Source organism: Meriones unguiculatus, chromosome 11, assembly GCF_030254825.1.
Source record: "Meriones unguiculatus strain TT.TT164.6M chromosome 11, Bangor_MerUng_6.1, whole genome shotgun sequence".
In the NCBI taxonomy this organism is placed as follows: domain Eukaryota; kingdom Metazoa; phylum Chordata; class Mammalia; order Rodentia; family Muridae; genus Meriones; species Meriones unguiculatus.
In genome coordinates, this window is record NC_083359.1 from 15,654,032 (window position 1) to 15,677,305 (window position 23,274).

The window sequence follows — 23,274 nt, forward strand, 5'->3', positions numbered from 1 at the left end:
CCCCCCCCAAAAAAAAAAAAACCCAACATCTCCCATTTATCTCTTTTCTTCTTCCAAACCCACGTGCCTGCGAGCTCTTAGCATCCTACACATGCTTCCTGCTGCATTCCAACCCGTGAGAATCCAGGTGTAAAGCCTTTGGGCCTTCTCCTGGGAAAACATTTAAAATAACCACCCAGGTACAAACTAACAGTTACAGTTTAGCATAGCGTTGGTACGAGGGTGGGCATTTTCTTGTCTGTGAAAATACTGTCTTTGGCGCTGGGAATGTGGCTTAGATGGCAGAGTGCTTGCCTAGGATATGTGAAGCTCCGGATTACATGAGACTCATGTCTTCATTGTCTTCAATCTAAAAGTTGATTTTTTTTTTCCCTTCAAATGGTAAAGAAGCTCAGACATCTTTCTGGGTCCTGGGAGAGCCCTCGATTTATGGTGGAAAAGTAGACCCTGAGTGGCCCCCATCCCAATTCTGCTCTTTCCCGTGCCACACTGTGGAGCCGGGCAGGTTTGTATGCGGTCCTGGGGGTGGAACCCAGGGCTTCTTACAATCTAGGCAAGCAAGCTACCCGCTCTGCCGCCTTCCTTCCAAGTGGTTGTTCTTCCTTCCGGCCTCAGGGATGGGTGGGTCTGATGCTTGCAGATCCTCTCCTGAGAGAGCCTCTGGGCTGGCTGGCTGCAATCTCAGTACACTGCTGGTCCTGAAGGGTGTCACCTGCTCCATCTCTCCGTGTGTCCTCTTGTCATTTCATCTGTTCTCCTGCAGCCCTGGGAAGTAGGTCAGAAGAGCTCTTATCATCACCAGCTTACATGTAAACTAAGGCCCAGGACAGGTCAGGTGGCTTTCTCAAGGTCATGTGACCCGTCTGTGTGGTTCAAGCCACTGACTGTCTTCTGCACACGTGCATCAAGGTTCTTTAGTTTTCTTATGTGAACGCCCAGTAGTGGTTGCCTACAAACTGACATATGGATTGAGTGCTCCTCTGGGTTGTGTGGATGAGACTTCCTTTTAGCGAGAGCTCCCACCCAACAAGCAGAGCTATGAGGGTCTTGATCTGATGTAAGATTAGTTTCCCCAGAACATAGTCCTGCATCTTCTCAAATACCCTTGGTGACTCTATTATCATGAAAAGAAAGAAAGGAAGGAAAGGAGGGAGGGAAGGAGGGAGGGAGAAATTAGACTTCTTGGCTGACAACTATGAGTTTCAAGTCTGTTTTGAAGGCGTATTCCCTGCCCATCTGCTCTATCACCCCTACCCCCTTCACCTGCTATAACAAACAGAATACATTTAAGATTCCCTCATGAATGCCCTCAGAACCATCCCTAGCACAGAATGCCTGGAGCAAAAAAGGCACCAGGAGGAAGATCTAAGAACACTGGCAGCACCCAGTTTACTGCCGTTGCCCTAGGTTTGGGGAAAGGGAAGATAGACTCCGTTGGTGCGGAAGGACGTGTGCCAAGGGATTCACAAGTAAATCCAGGGACTTGTCCTTTCTTGAAAGCCTCTCCAAGTTTAAACAGCACCTGAGCTATCAGCCAGCGCTCTTGCAGCTTGGGTACACAGACACACCAGGTTCCAGAAACGGGGAGTCTGTTCAGGGGTCAGCTCCTGTTGCAACTAGGGGAAGGGTGTCTTTGGACAGCCATGCAAGCCTGTTTCCCTTCCCTGAGAGCTAGAGTAAAAGACAAGTGTCTTCCTACCTTTCTTCCCTCCCTCCTTTCATTTCTTCATATTTGTGTGTGTGTGTTTGTATACCACAGCAGGCATGTGGAGGTCAGGCACCAGTTTTCTCCTTCCACCACACAGGTCCCAAGGATCAGACTTATGCTGTCAAGCTCGGTGGCTTTACTCACTGAACTGTGTTTCTTTAGGAGATTTGAGAAGCTGCTCATTAACACCAGCCATGTGCCAAGGAAAGGGAGGTGCTGGCCCTTGGAAGGCCACTCAGAAAGTCTCTGCTTTTTCCTATCTCACAGCACATTTGTTTCCTCCCTCCCTAATAAGGGTTTCAGAGTTTCAGGTCTTATGCTAAGATCTTTGATTTATTTAGAGACAATTTTCATGGAGAGAGATGGTCAGGAATCTGGTTTCATACTTCTGTGGGTGTCCAGTTTTCTTCTCCACACGACCCAGTTAAACTACTCCTGTGATTTACCCAGAGGATGGAGTCATGTCACAGATACACGCGCACTGCAGCAATATTGACAATCACTAAGAAACAGACTCAGGTATCCATTGACAGAGAGTGGATAAGGATAATGCATGTATACAGAAGGATTTTTTTAAAAGCCATAAACAAGCACAAAGTTCTATCATTTGTAGGAAAACTGATAAAGATGAAGATAATCATATTAAAAATTAGATTCATTCCAAAAAATCAAATATCATGGGTTTTCTCTCATTTGTGGTTTTTAGATTTTAATGTAGTCATATGAAATCATGTATGTTTATATAAAATAGAAGTAGGAATAAAGATGTCTAGAGGTCCAAGAGGACAAAGGAGAGGGCTAAGAAAAGGGGAGGTGGAAGCCATATGCTCAACATATAACATAAACATGTATGAAAACTTAAAAATTAAAGTTTAAAAAAGGGAGGTGTTAGCCAAAGAGCAGATGTCCCTCTGCTCCGTGCTGGGGTATTTCTGGGAAAGACAGGAGCATTTCCTGGTGTCCCTTCAGTTGAGGCTTGATCTGGCTTTGATTCATGGATCTCCTCATAGAACAGACATTAGTCAGAGTCATAGACTCCCAGAGTTTCAAGTGGCATGCCACACATGGGCTGCTGCATGTGCCGTGACAGGTGTGAAGATCACAGCACACTCGACCAGATGGCCCCAGACTTCTTCTGACAGGACCCAGGTTGCTGGGCGAGCGGAGCCAGCTTGCCAGAGTGGAAAGGACTTTTAGGGGTTCTCCAGCAAGCTGCTCAGCCCTGAGTTACCTATGGGGTGAGAGGCAAGGCTGGAGGTAGGGCACAGACACCAGCCCTGCTTCCGACAACACAGTCATCTTCAGGTTGTTTCAACATCACGTGTCCAGCCCAGTTCTGCTGGGAAAAGAAAGTTCTGCCTTTAAAGGAAGAGACAGCTCTGGAACCACTGAGCCATTCCCACCCCACTGCCCCCAATACACACAACACTTAGGAAGAGGTCTGTACTGTGTTGCTGAAGTATGTGGCTGAGGCCACACAGTGGTTGACCTCAGAAGCTGGGGGACCTTCTCAGGGATCCGACCCAAGTTATATGCAGCATGAATGGGTGTACAAATGGGTCCATGGCCAGGCACATCTCTTGAGGCCTCTGGTGGCTCATTTAATGTCTGATAGAGAGGCCTCTGTGTGTCTAGGTCAAAGAGCCAGGCCTGAATGGGCCAGAGGGAAACTGCAGTTTCCTGGAGTAGAATGCCCTCCACAAGTGCAATCAGACTGACCCCTGTCCCCAGGGACAGGGATGGTGCCATCTTCTGGGACACTCTGGATTAGTGGTACCAAGTTTAGTGCCACGAAGTTCTTGAACACCAGAATCAGTGTCCTGAGGACTTGGGAACTTAATCACAGACCAGAAGCATGGTCTCTTAGAATCCTATGATAGCAAAGTTGGGGATGCAGCTCAGTTGGCAGGATGCTGCCTAGCATGCAGAGTCCTAAGTCCCCAACACTGCATACACCAGGTGTGATGGTGCACTCCCATGATCCCAGAATCTGGGAGGTAGAGACAGGAGGATCAAAAGTTCAAGGCCACCCTTGGCTATATAAGTAAGTCTGGAGCCAGCCTGGGCTACATGAGACCTTGTCTCATACAAACAAGCCAGGGGCAGGTAAGATGACTCAGCACATAAAGGTACTTGCTGCCAAGCTTGATAACCTTAGTTTGTTCGCTAGGATTCAAATGATAGTAAAGAACAAACTCCAGTAAATTGGCCTCTAAGGTCCACATGTGCCTGTAGCCTCCTCCCTTCCCTTCCCTTCCCTTCCCCTCCCCTCCCCTCCCCTCCCCTTCCTCCCCTCCCTCCCCTCCCCTCCCTCCCCTCCCTCCCCTCCCTCCCCTCCCTCCCCTCCCCTCCCCTCCCCTCCCCTCCCTTCCCTTCCCTTCCCTTCCCTTCCCTTCCCTTCCCTTCCCTTCCCTCCCCTTCTCTCTATAAATAAATGAATAAATGAATAAATAAATGTAACAGAAAGACAGAAAGTTTTAAAAAATGAAACAAACAAGCAAGCGAATCCCATGGCATTGTGCTGCGGAGGGGCAGATGCAGGACCAGTTGGGGAAGGGCAGAACACGATAGCTGAAACTCTTCTGATCCACAGACCCACTGTTAATAGCATGAGCCAGTCCCTGAGGCATGCTGGCACCAGGTGATATCAGAAACCAGGTGGAGATGGGAGCCAGGAGAGGTGGCTCGGTGGTTAAGAGCACAGGCTGCTCTTCCAGAAGACCGGGTTTGATTCCCAGCACCCATACGGCAGCTTTACCACTGTCTGTAACTCCAGTTCCAGGGGGCCTGACATCCTCACACAGATATACATGTAGGCAAAACGCCAATGCACATGAAATAAAAACAAATTATTTAAAAAGACAGACAGACAGATAACCACAACAACAAAAGGGCTCACACCTGTGCTCTCACTCACTTCATTCTCATCAATTTGGAAAACTGATGATCAGCGAAGGCAGGCCTGAGGCCACACGGCTTGGCGCCCCTTCTGTGAAGTGGAGCTGGGAATCACACAGAGGCAGGCGGATTCATATATAGATCCTCACGGGGTTTTATTCATGAACAGATGTGTGTGACTTGATGTCTGTACGTGATAGTCAGTCCCGCTGCCTGTGTCCCCTTTCTGTCTGTCTGGGCCTGGGGAAGTTAGGGAGCGCCAAGCCCCACCCCAGACAAGTACCTGCTAGCAGCTTCCCAGAAGAGCATGGAGTAGGGCCAGCAAGCTGAGTTCCTGCAGTGATGGAGTGCAGACCTGCTTCCTGTTCCGCCGGGGCACAGGCTGGACTCTCTCCAGGGATGTCAGTGGCCTCACCCGTCCCCGGCTCTGATTCGTTGAGAACTAAGAATAAATGACACTCACCAGGTTGTACGCAGATAACATGTGTGTTCATGTTCAGTTTTTCTTCACTGTCATAAAACCCAGTGGGTAAGAGGCTCTTACCAGACCATCTTCCAGACAAGAAGAACAAGGTTCCCAGAGGTCAAGCAGCAGGCTCAGCAAAACCGTTGGCTGAGGGACGGCGCTTAGACGAGGGCCCTAAGGAAACAGCGTCACTTTCTCGTGGTCCAGTTGGAGGAAAGTCCCTGGCTGTCATCCTCACTCTGTGACTTTGGGCAAATCACTTTCTTCCTCTGGGATTTTATTTTCTTCCCCTTCCATAAAAATTTTTTTATCTTATTTTTAATCATGTGTATGCATGCATGTCTATATGTGGGTATGTGTTCATGAGTTCGGGTGCCGCTGGAGGCCAGGAGAGGGTGTTGGGTCACCCATAATCAGAGTTACAAGTGACTATGAGCTGCCAGATGTGAGTGCTGGGAACCAAACTCTGGCCCCCTGGAATTTTGTCCAGTGCTTTTAACTTCTGAGCCATCTCTCCAGCCCCATGTTTTCCCCACTCTGAAAGGAACGGACCAGCTCCAAAGGTTCATTCAAATTTTCTTCTCTCAGGACTCTACTTAGGTCCAGAATCTGCCATTATTTTCAGCCGGTATCAATTGAGCGGGGTGAGTATCCAGGACTGATCCCTGTGCGCACTGAGGCTCCCACCATGAATAAACAACACAAACCTCATGTCTTCGTGGAACCTGGTATCCAACCGGGCAGGAACGAGACAGACCCTGAAGTGGCATACGTGGTACTGGGGTGGGGGGAGGAGTCAGGAGGCAACAGGAGATGAAAAGCAGATATCAAGAAGGAGCAGATCATGTGAGAGGCTTACGTTAGAGAAGCCACAGAATCCAAGGTCTTGGGGGTAGCTCCCCATTCAATGTGTTTGCAGAGAGAAAAGGCAGCTCCAGGACATCAGGAGCTCAGGGAACGGTGAGACAGCACCATCAGGTGGTTCGGGACCTTTTGCGCTATCCTAAGGTGATAAGATCGTAATCTAAGAATTATGGGAAACTTAGAAAGAATTTAGCTGGTAAACAATAGGAAGATATGAAGGGCTCTGTGTATTTTTTACAAGAAAGCTCATGTTGTGCTCCTGGGTGTGGGAGGCTTGGAGGGTGAGACAGGGAGGCCTGGGTGCCTCTGCGCCCCGAGAGCATGCTCATCTGTTGGGACCAGGTCCCAGGAAACAGCCACGTGTAGGCACAGTGCCCTCCCTTCATAGGCTGCCTGCCCACTGTGGCTGTCTGTGGGTCCTATACTTTGCATGTGGGCACATGCCTCGTGCTACCACCCCAGGGTGTATCTCTCCGCCTCTCATCCCCCAGGGAGACCCTGTGACCACCTCATCCCTACAGTACATCTTAACGGGGTCGGCTTGGCGCCTATGCCGGCTCAGCCTGCTCTTGTTGGGACCTGCCCATTGCTGGTGCTGACCCAGGGGAACAGGAAGCGCCCTGCACAGCGGGGCAAGCAGAGCAGCCAGGGCGGGCTGCGAGCACCTGGATCCCTGAGCTGAGGCTCCTTTACTGGGGTTAAGGGCTCTTTCCTCCCGGGAGTTCAGCTTCGGAGACCGCACAATCCTGTGAGAGCTGGGACCTGAGTGATTCAGGGTCCCCTCCTGGTTGAGGGGAGTAGGGGTAGGTTCCTGTATGATTTCTGCCTCAGCTGCAGGACGGACTAAGGTAAGAACAGGGTGGGGAGGGGGTGAAGGTTGAGAAACACTGATTATGGGCCCCCCCCCCAGGTGTGGGTGTCTGCTTCTTTCCCGCATCCTTTTGCTGAGGTGCTTGAACTCCAGGTACCTCAGACTTTAAGTTTTTAAGCTCCAGGCTGTGGTGGTGAGGCTCGCAGCGTGGGCAAAATCCTGCCCCTCTTCTGTCCCAGGCTTCCAGAGCCCGGGTCAGGTGGGCTTTTCCGTTCCCGCCTCCCGACTTGGAATATTTCCTGCAGGCTGTCAGGGAACCCTGTGCCTTGTTCGCTGAGGACTGAGTAGAGGTGGCGCCCTCCGCCTTTCCCCCTTGCCCTGGAAGGTTAACTCTTCGGTGTCTTTGAAGAACAAGATAACCAGAAAAACGAGTCTGTCCCGTCTTACCCAGGAATGCTCCGCACATGGCCCACAGCCAGGGTGTTCCTGGGAATGGGGTTCTCAGGGACAGACTGGGCTCGAGCCCTCTCATGGGGCTCCCAAATCGGCTCCTACGCCTGGTTCTCTCTGGTGCGGGCTCAGCTCTGTGGGACACAGCAAGTGAGTGGCGAGGACAGAGGAGTCCGGAGGTTAGTTCAAGGAGAACCAGTTCCTCTGACCATGTGAGCTGGGGAGGGCTGCATCCCCAGAATGGGGCTCTTTGCCCTTAGCACACGAATGCAGAGCCAGTTTGAGGTCTGTTTTGTTGAGTCCAGGAGTTTCCTACCTGGAGTTAAGCTCTGTCTGCAGTGGGTAGGGGTGGGCTAGGTGTCCTACAGAAGCAACCCAGCCTATGACTGGGTTGCTTCATCCATCTCCTGCTTTTGCCTCCTTATAGGTGCAAGGCCCTGAGCTCAGCCTTCCCATTATTAATAATGGCTAAGCTTGTTAAAATGTACCCCCTACTGAACCCTGTTGCATCACTCACCTCCATTTCTCCCTTTAATTTATACAATATTGCTATGACAGAGTTCCTGCACTTTTGTTGTTGTTATTGTTAAAATAAGGTGTCGTGTTGCTCAGCCCAGCCTCAATACATAAACGAGGATGACCTTGAACTTCTGATCCTTCTGTTTCTATCTCCTATGTGCTGGGATTACAGGCTATACCTCCACACGGGGAGTTTCATGCATTTTAGGCAAGCACTCTACTGACTTTGCTATATCTTCAGTCCTAAGTAATACACAGATAGGCGCATTAAATTTTTCTTTTTAATTATGTGTGTGTGTGTCTGTGTGTGGGCGCCTGCAGAGGCCAGAAGAAGGTGTCAGATTCCCTGGAGCTGGAGTTAGATGCAATTGTGAATGGACTGATGTGGGTGCAGGGAGCCTGCCTCTGGTCCTCTGGAAAAGCCTCATGCACTCTTAACCACTGAGCCATCTTCTCCAGCCCCATCTAAACACTATTTATATCCCTGGAAGAAGGAATCAAGGTTCGCAGAAGTCAGGGGCTTTGCTGGGAGGCTACCCGGTTAGCAAATGGGGCACCGGGGCTGAGATCCGGGTAGCCTGGTGCCAGGCCTGGGATCTTGGTGGCTGTGCTTGTTTGTAGTCCCTGTGTGAACAGATGCAGTTCAGTTTGGCTCTGGCTCAGCACCGGTCTCCACCGGGCTTTATGAGGAGAAACTGCTAAGCTTGGGTCCTTGGCTAAGAGTTGGAGCGATTTTACCTTCACGAGGTAGCCACAGAGGTTTCTGGGACAACAACAAAAAAGAGCCAATGAGTACACCCACAGGAGGCTCCTGAGAGGACATTTCCAGCTGTCTGGGTCCTGACACGGGAGGAATCGGTTGGAAGCTCTGTCCACATCAATGTGGACAGGGGGCAGGCGTGACTATACTTTTTATCCTGCACCCTCCCTTGCACTATTGAGGAACAAAATATGGATCTGGGGGGATGGGAGGAGGAATAAAAGAGGATATGAAATGAAAATGTCGGAATCAAACCAGTTATTAAGTACAATTAATATATGCTTTAAAAAAAAGAAGAAAGAACCACAGTGGTAGGAGCTGTTTCTTCTCTGACTTGAACACTTTCCCTCTTCTTACTCAGGAGCTTTTCACCATGACTCTTGTCCTGCTGGGTCTAGCCATCCTGTGGCTCCACCGTGTGGCCTGTGAGAAGCCCCTAGAAGAAACCATCCCCCCCTTGGCTTGGTGCTTCACACATTCCCTGTACAACGCCACCATTTTTGAAAACTCCGCTCCCAAGACCTACGTGGAGAGCCCAGTGAAGATGGGCATGTATCTGGCGGAGCCCCAGTGGTCGGTGAAGTATCGGATCATCTCCGGAGATGCAGCTGGAGTATTTAAGACCGAGGAGCATGTGGTGGGCAACTTCTGCTTTCTGAGAATAAGGACCAAGAGCAGCAACACGGCGCTTCTCAACAGGGAAGTGCGGGACAGCTACACACTCGTTGTGCAAGCCTCAGACAAGAGCCTGGAGTTCGAAGCGCTGACCCAAGTGGTGGTCCACATCCTGGACCAGAACGACCTGAAGCCCCTCTTCTCCCCGCCTTCCTACAGGGTCACCATCTCCGAGGACACGCCCCTCAAGACCCCCATCTGCAAAGTAACCGCCACAGATGCCGACCTGGGCCAGAATGCTGAGTTCTATTACGCCTTTAATGCCAGGTCAGAGGTGTTTGCCATCCATCCCACCAGTGGGGTGGTCACTGTGGCCGGGAGGCTGAATGTCATGTGGCGAGGGAAGTATGAGCTCCAGGTGCTGGCCGTGGACCGCATGAGAAAAATCTCAGAGGGCAGTGGTTTTGGCAACTTGGCTGCTTTGGTCATTTACGTGGAGCCTGTGTACAGGAAGCCCCCAGCCATCAAGTTAATGGTCCTGACTCCACCAGAGGGTGATGGAGGTGCCATCTATGCCGTTGTCACAGTGGATACAAATGGCTCAGGAGCTGAGGTGGATTCCCTGGAGGTGGTTGGTGGTGATCCTGGAAAGCACTTCAAAGTCCTCAAGTCCTATGCCCAAGGCAATGAGTTCAATTTGGTGGCAGTCAAGGACATTAACTGGGCAGAACACCTTCACGGCTTCAACATCAGCCTCCAGGCCCGCAGTAGCAGCAGACTTCCGCCTCACTCCCTCATCAGGGCTTTCCACCTCCCACCCTCCAAGCTAGCCAACCTCAGATTCCAGAAGGCTGTTTACAGAGTGAATCTCAGTGAGTTCTCCCCTCCCGGAACTCGAGTGGTGTTAGTGAAGGTTGCCACGGCCCTCCCCTCTTTGCGATACATTCTAAAGCCATCTTCTGGGAGCACAGCGTTCAAGTTGAATGCTCGCTCGGGTCTGATCACCACCACGAAGCTTGTGGACTTCAATGACCGCAGCCAGTACGAGCTCCATGTGAAAACCTCCCTGGGCCTGGCCACCACCACCGTGATCATTGACGTTGTGGACTGTAACAACCATGCCCCGGTCTTCAACAGGTCCTCCTACGAAGGTACCTTGGATGAGAACATGCCTCCTGGCACCAGTGTTTTGACCGTGACTGCCATAGACCAAGATCATGGGGATAATGGGCATGTCACCTATTCCATTGCTGGCCCCAAAGCTGTGCCGTTCTCTATCGACCCTTACCTGGGTGTCATCTCCACCACCAAATCCATGGACTACGAACTTATGAAGAGAATTTATACCTTCCGGGTCCGGGCATCAGATTGGGGGTCTCCTTTTCGCCAGGAGAAGGAGGTGTCCGTTTCTCTGAGGCTCAAGAATCTGAATGACAACCAGCCTATGTTTGAGGAAGTCAATTGCACCGTGTCCCTTCATCAAGATGTTCCAGTCGGGAAATCTATTATGGCGGTGTCTGCCATAGACATGGATGAACTTCAGAACCTAAAGTACGAAATTGTGTCTGGCAACGAACAAGACTATTTCCATCTCAACCATTTCTCGGGGGTGATATCTCTCAAACGCTCCTTTATGGATCTCATGGCTGTTCGGCCCACCATCTATTCTCTGAAGATTACAGCCTCTGATGGCAAGAACTATGCCTCCCCCACCACTCTGAAAGTCACTGTGGTGAAGGACCGTCACTCTGAGGCTCCCGTACGGTGTGATAAAACAGGAGTGCTGACCCATATCACGAAGACCATTCTCCAGTCCGCCGGGCTGCAGGGCCAAGAGCTGGGTGAAGAGGAATTCACGTCCCTCAGCAGCTATCAGATCAACCATCATGCCCCCCAGTTTGAGGACCACTTCCCCCAGTCCATTGACATTCTGGAGCAGGTTCGCATCAACACCCCGTTGGCCCGCCTGGCAGCCACCGATCCAGATCCTGGCTTTCACGGCAAACTGGTCTATGTGATTGCGGACGGCAATGAGGAAGGTCGCTTTGACATTGAGCTGGAGACGGGGCTGCTCTCGGTGGTAGCAGCCTTGGACTATGAGACCACCAGCTTCTACGTCCTCAATGTGACCGTGTACGACCTCGGCACTCCCCAGAAGTCCTCCTGGAAGTTATTGACAGTGACTGTGAAAGACTGGAATGATAACCCACCCAGGTTTCCCCCGGGGGGGTACCAGCTCACGGTTTCTGAAGACACAGAGGTCGGGACCACAATCGCAGAGCTGAAGACAACGGATGCCGACTCAGAGGACAACGGGCGGGTTCGCTACTCCTTACTAAGCCCCACCGAGAAGTTCTCTCTCCACCCGCTCACTGGGGAGCTGGTTGTCACAGGGCACCTTGACAGGGAATCAGAACCTCAGTACATACTCAAGGTAGAGGCCAGGGACCAGCCCATGAAGGGCCACCAGCTCTTCTCCGTCACCGACCTGATAGTCACCCTGGAGGATATCAATGACAACCCTCCCCAGTGCATCACAGAACACAGCAGCCTGAAAGTGCCAGAGGACATACCGCTTGGGACGGTCTTGACATTCCTAGATGCCTCTGACCCTGACCTGGGCCCTGCAGGTGAAGTGAGATACATCCTGGTGGATGATGTCCATGGAACCTTCCGGGTGGACCCGATGGCTGGAACTCTGACTCTGGAAAAAGAGCTGGACTTTGAGAGGCGGGCTGGTTACAACCTGAGCTTTTGGGCCAATGACAGCGGGAGGCCGCTAGCCCGCAGGACCCTCTGCCATGTAGAAGTGCTAGTCCTGGATGTAAATGAGAACCTCCACTCTCCTCGCTTTTCATCCTTCGTATACCAGGGCCAGGTGCAGGAGAACAGCCCTGCAGGGACCCAGGTGATGGTAGTCACAGGCCAGGATGACGATGGTGGCTTGGATGGAGACCTCCAGTACTTTCTGCGGGCTGGCACTGGCCTGGAAGCCTTCAGCATCAACCAAGACACAGGTACTGCGGTGAGGTACATGGGGTGCCAGGGCCTGGAGGACAGTGGGCTGAAGGGAAGACACAGGGACAAGTGGGGATTTACCCTCCTGCTCCTGGTATTTTAAATATATCTTTAGGAGAATTTTCCTGCAGTTTTTTTAAATATATAGGCTCACACAGATATACACATGTATGTGTAAAATGCATATTATATGCATACAGTAAACATACATATACCACTTATGAAAGTGGTACATGATGATTACGCATTTCTTTTTTTTCCTTTCTTTTAATTTTTGAGACTATAATTTAATTTACATTTCTCCCTTTCTTTTTCTCCCCCCAAACTCTCCCATATATCCCTCCTTGCTCTCCTTCAAATTAATTGTCTCTTTCTTTTCTTTCCTAATTGTTACTCAATGCATTTACGTACATGTACATACACGTGTGTTCCTAAATATGACCTATCCAGGCCATACAATGTTACCTTTATGTGTGTGTGTATGTTTACAGGACTGACCATTTGCACTGGACAAGCAGTTGTGTGCTTTTCCCTGGGGAAGGCCACCTCTCCTGTTCCCAGACTTCCTTGGTTGCCTATAGTTATGTGCGTAGAAGCCCTCATGGCTTTCTCTCCATACAGTTTGGCGTGTATGCTCATTGGTGTCTTTCTTGTTCAGTTTATATTCGGCTGGTCACGTTGGTGAGACCCTATGGGTGTAGCTTCTGCTATAACTAGAAATCACGATCTCACAGCAAACTCCCTGGCCTTCCGATTCTTACAAGTTGTCCACCCACCCAATCTTCTTTAAAGTTCCCTGAGCCTTAGGTGCAGGACTGTTTTATAGATGTATCCACTGGGGCTGAGCTCCACAACTCTGCATTTTGGTTGCTTGTGGTTTTCTGTAATGGCCTCCATCTATCTATTGCAAAGAGAAGTTTCTTTGATGATGGAAGAAGACTGCATATCTGTGGGCAAAAGGACAAGTGCCTAGATTGTTGGTAGGGATTATGCTGGTTTAGTAAATTAGTGGTTGTAGCTTCTTCTCAAGTATTTATGACTTCATCATTAGCACTGAGTAGCTAGGTTTCCAGTATCAAGCATGGTCTCTCTCTTACTGAGCAGGTCTTAAGTCCAATTAGAGGTATGCTTGCCACTCTTAGGGTTACTGTGCCACGATGTTTGCTGATGTGGTTCATAGGTGTCATAGCTGGGTAGGACTGTTGGTTGCCTCCCTCCTTTGGAAGCTTGCACGGTACCTTCTGGTACCATGAAAGCTAGTCCTCAGGGAGGAGGCTTTCAGGTCAGTTCCAGCTCAGGGGTCTCCGGGCCCAGTTTTGGAAGTGCATGGTGTCTTCAGCAATAAGGACTTACCTTTCACCTTTGGGAGGTATGTTTTGAGAGTCTCTTGGACACCCTGGCCAGCAACTCAAAATGAGGCTTCTTGTGTCTGGTGCTGGTTTTTGTTTGTTTGTTTGGTTGGTTTTTGTTTGTTGTTTTTGTTTGTTTAGATGGTCTTTGGCTCTTGGAGGGAACCCCATCAGTCCAGATGACAAAGGTTCATTAATACTACACATGAATATTTATACACAGAATTATGTTTCCTCAGATCACTTGTACCCTGCTATGCCTCTTGGCCCGTCCCCTACCTTCTTCTGTATTTACCCCCTCCCCTCTCAAAGAAGCTCCCCCTCTCCCATTTCTGGGAGCAGATCATGTGTATGCTGCTGTTCCCCACTCCATTGCTCCCCAAGCCCCATATCCTGGCACCGATCTGGTTTCGCTCTCTTGGCTTCTGTGGTTACTGTATAGCCACATATGCATTCAAAGGTGTGTGCACACATGTGTGAGTGCGCCCATAGATGTGTCAGCAGGCACACAGAGGCCAGAGGTTGATATTAGGTTTCATCCTCTATTGAGCTCCACTTCACTGTTTGCGACAGTCTGTTACAGAACCCGGAGCTCACTGATGCAGCTAGACCGGCAGCCAACAAGCTCCACAGACTCTTCTGTCTCTATCACCCCTTCTCCCTAGAGCTGGGGTTATGGGCACAGGCCACCATTACCCAGCTTTTATACGGGTGTTGGAGCCCTGAACCCAGGCCCCCATCCTTGTACAAGCAGACACTCCACTGAGCCATCTCCCCAGCCCTGGTAGGGTGGTTTCTAAAGCCTCTGTGAGATCTGAGCATTTTGGGTCACTTGCTGTCCGCAGGAATGCTCGAGACTCTGGCACCTCTGGACCGGGAATTCGCACCCTCCTACTGGTTGACGGTAATGGCTGTGGACAGGGGCTCCATTCCTCGCTCAGCTGTCACCGAAGTCTACATTGAGGTTACGGACATCAATGACAACATACCCCGCATGTCGAGACCCGTGTTCTACCCCTCTGTCCAGGAAGATGCCCCCTTGGGTACCTCTGTGCTTCAGCTGGAGGCCCGGGACCCAGACTCCAGCTCTCAAGGGAAGCTGACCTTCAACCTCACCAGTGGGAACCACATGGGCTCCTTCGCCATTCATCCGTTCACAGGTGAGGCTCGGAAAGCTGGAGGGCCAGATCTACAACATGGTTCTTGGGGTGTTCCTGGGGTGGCATCAGCACCACCCGCAGACAGATGGGAAATGCCAAATCCACATTCTGAGGGTGGACTCCAGAAATATATGTTTTAACGACACAAGTGTAGCAGCCTTATGGGTGCCAAAGTGGAGATACTTTTCAACAAGGCCCATCTCCCTCCATAAGAAATTGAGAAGAACTTTTTAAAGTCTTTCTTGCCTCAGGGTCCAACGCATGACCCAGAGGTTAGTCAAACTGAGATTAATCCAGGCCTCCAAATGCTCTCAAACTCACCCTTCTCCCTCGTCACACCAATGGCCAGAGCTATCACTGGCCTTTATTCTACTTTCTTTCTGGTGCTATGGTAAAAACATCTGATCAGAAGCAGCTTAAGGGAGAGAGGGGTTTATTCACTGAACACACTTTTTGGCTTATACTTCCAGGTCACACTCCATCATTGAGGGAAATCAGGATAGGAACCCAAGGCAGGAACCACAGAGGAATACTACCTGTCAGCTGGCTCTCTGACATGCTCTCGGGCTCACACTAAGCTAGCTTTCTTATGCAGCCCAGGACCACCTGCCCGGCATTAGTTAACTATCACACAGACCCTCCACAAACTCGCACACAAGCCAATTTGATCAAGGCAATTTTCCAGTTGAGGCTTTTCTTTCAAATGACTCTATAAGGCTGGGTTAACAGCTGATGCCAACCAGGGCAGTCCAGATCACAGACTAGCCTAAAACCTGCCCAGGAACAATTGCGATCCCACCCACCCCATCAGCCTTATCACAGGCCAAGGATGAAAGACGGTTCAGAGGAATCCAGGGGTCACCCGTGCGGCCTTGAGCCACGGAGAGCCCCTCCACCACCGCAAGATATTTGATTTGACTCAGAAACTTTAAGCTTGTAGAAATTTGTGTGCTTGTAGCCCACATTGGCAAGTCCCACAGAACATTCCGGACCTCTGGATGTCCTAAAAAAAAAAAAAAAAAAAAAAAAAAAAAAAAGCCATGCTCTGACCACATTTCCCCCACATTCTCAGAGGGCCACAGTGTACCAGAGGCAGACAGCAGCTCACTGAGCAGATCCCACATACATTCTTTGGTCCCATAGTCCCCTCTCCTCCCCTCCCCTTAGTCCCAGCCTGCTTCCTCCAGTTATGGCACCTGCCACTCCTGTTCCGGCTGTAGTTTGAGAGATGATGCTGCAGGCCTACCGTAAGGAAGGCTGACCTTTTCCATGTGATCCAATCTTTCCTACTCCACAACATTCTCTTGCCCCAGAAGGACAGACAGTAGAGGGGGAAGAGGGGCTGCTTGTGGGCTTTCCCAGGACCGCAGGACACGGGGATAGGGGACAAATGGTAGGTAAGGAATGCCAGCGTCTTTGACGCTGAAGACTTCACCTTTGACCTCAGGCTGTAGATACATCCTCTTGTCTCTGAGCTTAAGGAACTTTTCTTATAGAAAACAGGTCTAAGCAGGTTCTCCCCACAGGCTCACCCCATGTCCCCAGTGTCCTGACCACCCCCACTCCCATTCTTTTTTTTTTTTTTTTTTTTTTTCAGAAGAGTGAGGAGATGGATCCCTCACCTAAGGCATTAACTCCTCAGCTTCTCTCAATCCCTCTTCTATTTACTGTCAACAGTCCTCTGGCAGCAGGCCAGGCCTGATGCGCTTGGAGGCAGAGGCATTCCCAGCTTCCCTGCAGCCAGACAGAAGAAATCCCAAGTAGCGTGAAGTCTTAACTCTGACACGAGCATCATATCCACCATCAGGCCCCAACCCACCTTCCTCACTCAAGCCACTGTACCATCCCACGTCCCTGGAAGGCTCCTCTGTGTCCTTGAGGTAAAGTCAGGGCTCTCTGGGTCCCAAAAGCTGGCACCTAAACGGGCCCCACCGACCTCCCTGGCTTCAGGGTACCCATCTCACTGTACCTCTTTTGGCTCTGGCCCACATGGCTGTGTCAACATAAAAACCACAGCTCTTATCTTAAAGTGAATAAGAGTTTATCCTGGAGCCATAGTGTGTGACTCTAGCCTGGGAATACAGATTTAAGTTACCCTAGTCAAACCCCACATCCAAGGATGGATGTAGTCTCACAGGGTTTTTATAGGTTTACAGAACAAAGAAAGTCATAAATCTAGACAACTTTAAAATATATTGGCCGCTACACCAGAGAGGCAGAAACATCGAAACGGGAAGCTTTTTTATAGACCCAAGATGCTATCTGATGACATTCTTGGCTCTTGGATTGGTAGAAGCTCATATTCTGTTAAGTTAATAGCTTCTAAGACGTTTTTATTTGTTATCATGAGATGTTAGTTCAGATACAGAGTGTGCCAGGGAAAGGCTGTTCCAGAAGGCTAAACTAGCCCAAGATAAAACAATCACCCTCTGAACCTACAAAATTCCAGCTTCTCCGCAGGACTGAAACCCCAGTTAGCCCACCCGTCTCTGCACACACACACTCCTTCCAGGAGGATTTTCTTATTCACACCCAGACACAGCTTCTTCAAGATTTTTTGTTCACAGCTGCTTCGGACCATAGAAGCTCTTAACACAGGGTTTGGCAAATGCTACAGAAGTTTCTCTCTCTCCTCTCTCACTATGTAGTCCTGGCTGGCCCCGAACTTGCTAAATAGAACAGGCCGGCCTTGAACTCACATCAATCTGCCTGCCTCTGCTTCTCTAGTTCTGGGATTAAAGCTTGTCTGCATGTCAGGCTTTCCCCCTCTTTTTGTCTATGCGGCCTTCAATCTCCCACAGAGCCCAATACAGATAGATAGTTCCTATTTAGCTCTGGATAGACCTGTGTGTGGTGTCGAATGCCTACAAACCCAGCACTGAGGAGGCAGGAAGATCAAGAGTACAAAGGTGGCCTCGGCTACAGAGTGAGTGAGTACCCGGACAGCTTGAGTTATGTAGAAAGGTACTGCCTCAAGAAAGCCGAAATAGACAGACAATAATTTGGGGATGATAGTTTCAACCCATGAACATTTGAAGGTAACATCTGTACTAGGTATTGGTCTGTGCTTATGTTTCCACCAGTAAAACACAACCATCCAAGCTGCTCTCTAGATGGTTATGGGTCCCGAGTGAATTAAGATGTAGTGTTATAGAAAGAACTTAGAAGAAAGCCTAGCATGTACGGGGTTAGCAACATTGGCTCTGTGATGTTGAAGGATGGAGGAGTAGGGACATTGGAATGAACAAGTGGCTGGGGAGAGCCCTAGACTATGGTGGATCAAAGGGTGAAGGAGCAGGAATCTCTCAGAGGTGACTCAACAGATGTTGATAAGCAACTTGAGGAGAGGTAGAGGGAAAAGGGTGGGGTGATGGGAAAACTTAGTTCAGAAGTGAAAAGCAATAATAATAACAGTGTGTCACCTTGGGCTGGGAGAGGTAGGGATTTACGCCACACAAGCTCGGGGGATGCTTTCTGTCCTAATGTGGAGGTTCACCTTTGCAAGACCTCAACCACATCTCACCTTCATGGGCACTCCTTGGGAATCCAGACACCAAGGATGTCCAGAGACTCGAAGGTCCACAAGGGAGGAGCAGCTCAGGGGGTCACCAAGCAGTGGTTTCAGGAACACGGATCCCCAGAGGGACAGGGTGGAGGTGGGGAGAGAAGGACCAAAGATAAATTCAAAACAATGCTGAGCACAATGGCTGTATACCTGGAATCCCAGCACTCGGGGGGCTGAGGTTGGCTCTGGGCTGGGCAGGCTGCTGATAGTGTGTGCGTTACTGAGTTTTGGATACCCACCCTCCTGCCTCATGGTGAAAGTGGCTGTAGGTGAGAACTTCGCTTAACACATTCTCTGTTCATGTCTCCCACCTCCTCACCATCCCACCCCCTTTTCCAGAGCTCCAAAAGTAAACAGAAAAATAAACAAACAAAGAAAAATCCAGGACTCTCATCTGAGAGCTGTGTGTAGCACTGAGCCTGGCCCTGTAACAAGGTCCTGGGAAAACTTTGTTCATGTCTCTGTCCATCCATCCCTTTCCAGGTCTCCTGTCCACCGCCAAGCAGCTGGACCGAGAGAACAGAGATGAGCATGTCCTGGAGGTAAGTGGTGGGGAGGCAGGGCACTGCTTCTGAAAAGGGGGCTGGGCTGTAGGCAGCTGGCTGCATGGCTCCAGAGCTCTGGCTAGTTTCTAGCCCATCCCTCTTGGCTTGGGGAGAGCAAAGCACTTAATGGTCCTTTCCAGGGTTCGATTAAGGGCCAGAATAAAGGTTCCTGTCTTCTAGATCTGTGTTCTTTCTAAGGTGTCTTTAAGATTGCATGGCACTAACCCTACTTCAAGGCTCTCCCACACTACTCTAGAGTGGAGTAAATTAGTAGCAGTTATGAACCTGGCTAGCTATTCCCCTCCTGAGCAGCCCACAACCCACCAGGCATCTCATCTAGCCTTAGGGCACCTGGAGGGTAGGTAGGGATGCCCCATAGTCGTTAGCAGCTTGGAGGTCATTCTGCCTTTCTATGCTACAGGCTAAGAAATTCTCATTCCCTTTGAAGTATACTGGGGTAGCACATCTGTGGTCCTAGCTATTTAGGAGAATCTCAAGTTCAAAGCCAGTCTAGGCTACGGAGGGAATTCAAGGCAGTCTGTAAACTTAGTGAGAGACCTTGTGCCAAGATTTAAAAATAGAGAAAAATGAGGGTGCCACTCACTGGTAGATCATGTACACAGCATTTGTGAGGCCCTGGGTTGACATCCTGAGTCACAAGAAAGAAAGAAAGAAAGAAAGAAAGAAAGAAAGAAAGAAAGAAAGAAAGAAAGAAAGAAAGAAAGAAAGAAAGAAAGAAAGGAAGGAAGGAAGGAAGGAAGGAAGGAAGGAAGGAAGGAAGGAAGGAAGGAAGGAAGGAAAAGCATTCGTTATTAGGAGCAAAATGGCCTTGATTTTTCAGTTCAGTAAGCTTAAAAATCTAGAACACTGGTTCTCAACCTGCGGGTCATGACCCCTTCATAGGGGTCACCTCAGACCGTTGGAAAACACAGATTTACATTAGCAAAATTACAGTTATGAAGTAGCAACAAAAATAATTTTATGGCTGAAGTCACCACAACATGAGGAACTGCGTGCTAATGGGTTGCAGTGTAAGGAAGGCTGAGGACCCCTGATCTAGAAGAACTTCTAAACTGCTTCTTTCATGTGCAGAGTGAGGCTCAAACCCAGGGCTAGGCAAGTGCTGTACCACTGAACCACACCCCAGCCTCTGAGCTACCGTGAGTGGAAACGCCTTGTCTTGTACCATTTCCTCAGCACTATGGATGTGTCAGACGACTGGGTCCCAGCGCCAACGGCACATGATTCTAAAGTTGGGCTTTATTTTGGGTATCAGGCAGCATGTCTGACCCAGGTTTCACCCATTCCTGCAAAAAAAGATGTCTAACCCAAGCAGAGTAAACAATGCTTCTGGCAATCAAGGGAAGAAGGCCAGGCTTTTGTGGTAGATTCTAACTATGCCTTCTTCTGGTTCTTTCTGGTTCCCTGCTGTTCTAAGGCCAGACTATGGCAGTAGCAGCAACCAGTTCTAACACACCGGAAGCCATGATAGGACCATGGTGACGCTGGGCACTCCTTCATAGAGGCAGCACAGGAACTCACACACCGCTCTGTCTGCAGGTGACTGTGCTGGACAACGGGGACCCCCCGCTGAGGTCCACTTCCAGGGTGGTGGTGCGCGTCTTGGATGTCAACGACAACCCACCCGTGTTCTCCCACAAGCTCTTCAATGTCCGTCTTCCGGAGAGACTGAGCCCCTTGTCCTCGGGGCCTGTGTACAGGCTGGTGGCTTCGGACCCAGACGAAGGTCTCAACGGCAGCGTCACCTACAGCATCGAGGAGAGTGATGAGGAGAGCTTCCGGATTGACCCTGCCACGGGGGTTGTTTTTTCCAGCAGTACCTTCGCAGCCGGGGAGTACAACATCCTAACGGTGAGTGGACGGAGGGCGCAGAGCTGGAGGGCACAAGTTGTGATTTTCCTTTTTTTATTTCTTTCTGGTCTGTTTTAGCTCATAAGGAGGTGGAGGAGGAGCCAGGCTCACCCCTGAGAGACACTCACAGCCTGTTCTGCTGGACCAGCATTAATCCATTCCTTAGAAATGCATCCCCAAAGACCACCACTAGACTCCACTTTGTGTGTGTGTGTGTTTATACATATGTACTCTTGTGCAGTTGTTCCTTCTCTCTCTCTTTTTGAGACATGCACTCTCATTGACCTGGAACTCACTAAGTAGGCTGGGCTGGCAGGTCGTTGAGCCTGTGATTCACCTGTGTGTGTGTGTGTGTGTGTGTGTGTGTGTGTGTGTGTGTGTATGTGTGTGTTGTCTCTCCAGCACTGGGATTACAAATGGGCATCACAGCACCCATATTTTTTTTAATGGCTTCTAGGGATTCAGTTCATGTGCTTGAAAGGCAGGCACTTTGCTGACTGAGCTATCTCCCCAGCCCCTTGACTCTGCCCTTATAATAACTTAAGTGTATGGGTGTTCTGCCTACATGTATGTGTGTGCTCTTGTACATACCTGGTGCCCGGGGAGGCCTTAAGAGGGCATCGGAACCCCTGACACTGGACTTATAGATGGTTATGAGCTTCCATGTCGGTTCTGGGAACTGAACTCAGGTCCTCTGGAATAGCAGCCAGTGCTCTTCCTTCCAGCCCCCTAGATTCTACCTCTTGAGAAAGACTCCCCAGCCTCAGCACTGCATCATTAGGAACCAAGCTTGCAGTGCATGGAGCTCTGAGGGACACACTCAAACCATCTCTAGACCATAACAGGGTGAAGCAGGGGAGGAAGGGCCTGGAGGGTGTCTAGAGAAAAATGGTCCCAGATGATGAATTTATGTGAGGGACATCACTTCTTCAGTGCCCTCCCTTAGGGAACCAGGGAGTCCCCACTCTCTCCCAGGGGACTGAATTGTGGACTGTGACCTTTTCTCTTTGAGAGCAATAAAGGCCCTTGACATTCTCCACTCTTACGGGAAACAATTTAGAAAAATTGACCATGGTCTCAGAATCAAAATATACCTGTTGGGCACCTTATTTTTTAACAGTTTTATTTACCTCATTTTTTAATTCTGAAAATGGTTTTTAGACTGGGTCGTACTATCTAGCCTGGCTGTCACTATGTCACTGCATAGCCTTGGAAGTCACTGAGTAGATGAGGCTGGCTTGGAACTCACAGAGATCACCTATCTCTTGCCTCATCAGTGCTGGGATTAGAGTGTGTACAGCTGAATGCAGGTCCTGTGGAGGGAGCTAGAGGCACCTGATTGTCTCTAGAGCTGGTGTTGCAGGTGGCGGCTGAGAACTGACCTCAGGTCCTCTGCAAGAACAGCAGGTGCTCTTGACTGCCGATCCATCTTTTTATCACCCTGTGCTTGGGTTTTCAGCCAACTACAGCCATGTGGCGTCTGTTAGGCAAATGTTCCACCACTGAGCCACATCCCCAAGCCCTAAAATCATTTTTAAAGTCCTGAACTATTTTGGGTGAAAATGGCCTGTCTGAAACCACAGCTTTAGGGCTGTGGATTCCAGAGCCTGTCTTGGTGTGTTTCCCGCACCCTGGATTTTATTCCACGCATCAAGCTGCATGTCTAACCCAGGAGTTTCCAGACATTCCTGAATAAGCATCCAATAACCCGGAGAAGCTTGAGGAGAGCAGAGGCAAAGGCGTCTGAGAATCATGAGCAAAAATAAATGAATTATCTCTGAGAAACAGACCGTGGGCCTTCTTGGGTGAAGGAGAGCAGCTCCTGTCTTGACTTCTGACCTTGACTTTTTCCTCTTCTTCAGACAAGTCATTTGAGTCTTTTGAATCTCTGTAAACTGAGGCTAAGATGTCAGTGTGTCAAAAGGCAGGTCGTGCGTTCTCATATCACACCATTAAACTGAAGCCCAGCCTTGTTGCTGGTGGGTCACGACTCAGGGTGTGGACTCAGGGTCACATGACTCAGGGTGTGGACTCATTACGTGTATCCCTGTTGCTAACCACAAAGGGGAGATACGTTATTGTAGTATGTCTCCCAGGCCTACAGTGAGGGCTAAACATTGCACACAGAGCTCTTAGAGCGAGGACTGGTCTTAGCGGAACTCAGCGAGTCTGGCTCATTATGTTTGTTGGCGGTGATATGGAGTCTATGAGTGTAAAATCCAACTTAGGAATCGCTATGCAGTAAGATATAGTGGCTTTCTCTGATAATCCTTCTTTGATCACCGTGATCAAAGCCCCGACAGGAGCAGCTTAAGAAAGCAAAGACTTTTTTGGGCTCACATGTCTAGAGGGTTTTGTCTTTGATTGCTTGGCAAACGTCATGGTGGTAGGATTATGTGGCAGAGGAGTCTTCATGGCTGTCTAGGGAGCTGAGAAAGAGATTCAGGTGAGGACTGAGGCATGAGATAGTCCTCAAAGATGTGCCCTAGTGACTTCCATTTCAGCCCACGGCTACATCTCACCGGCTCTCATCATACCAAACTTCATAGGAAGAACACATCAAGAGACAGACCCGTCGACTAGGTCGGCACCCTTACGATCTAATTTTTCCTAGAAATGCTGTCACAGATGTGCTCCAAAGCATGCTTCACTAATCGCCTGTAGACATTTATCA

At 49.8% G+C, this 23,274-nt stretch overlaps 1 protein-coding gene across 2 annotated transcripts in view; it reads left to right on the top strand.

Moving 5' to 3' along the window:
* Window positions 1-23,274, top strand: part of Fat2 (FAT atypical cadherin 2) — an 80,264-nt gene that overhangs the window by 15,252 nt on the left and 41,738 nt on the right. Inside the window, exons 1-5 of one of the 2 annotated variants that reach the window (XM_060363688.1) lie at window positions 5,667-5,716; window positions 8,838-12,108; window positions 14,304-14,618; window positions 18,667-18,725; window positions 20,289-20,600. In XM_060363688.1, the coding sequence (XP_060219671.1) occupies window positions 8,850-12,108; window positions 14,304-14,618; window positions 18,667-18,725; window positions 20,289-20,600 (3,945 nt within the window). In that variant the 5' untranslated portion in view covers window positions 5,667-5,716; window positions 8,838-8,849. Of the gene's footprint in view, window positions 1-5,666; window positions 5,717-8,837; window positions 12,109-14,303; window positions 14,619-18,666; window positions 18,726-20,288; window positions 20,601-23,274 lie in introns of those variants that run through there. The other variant, XM_021634608.2, reaches the window with a different exon arrangement.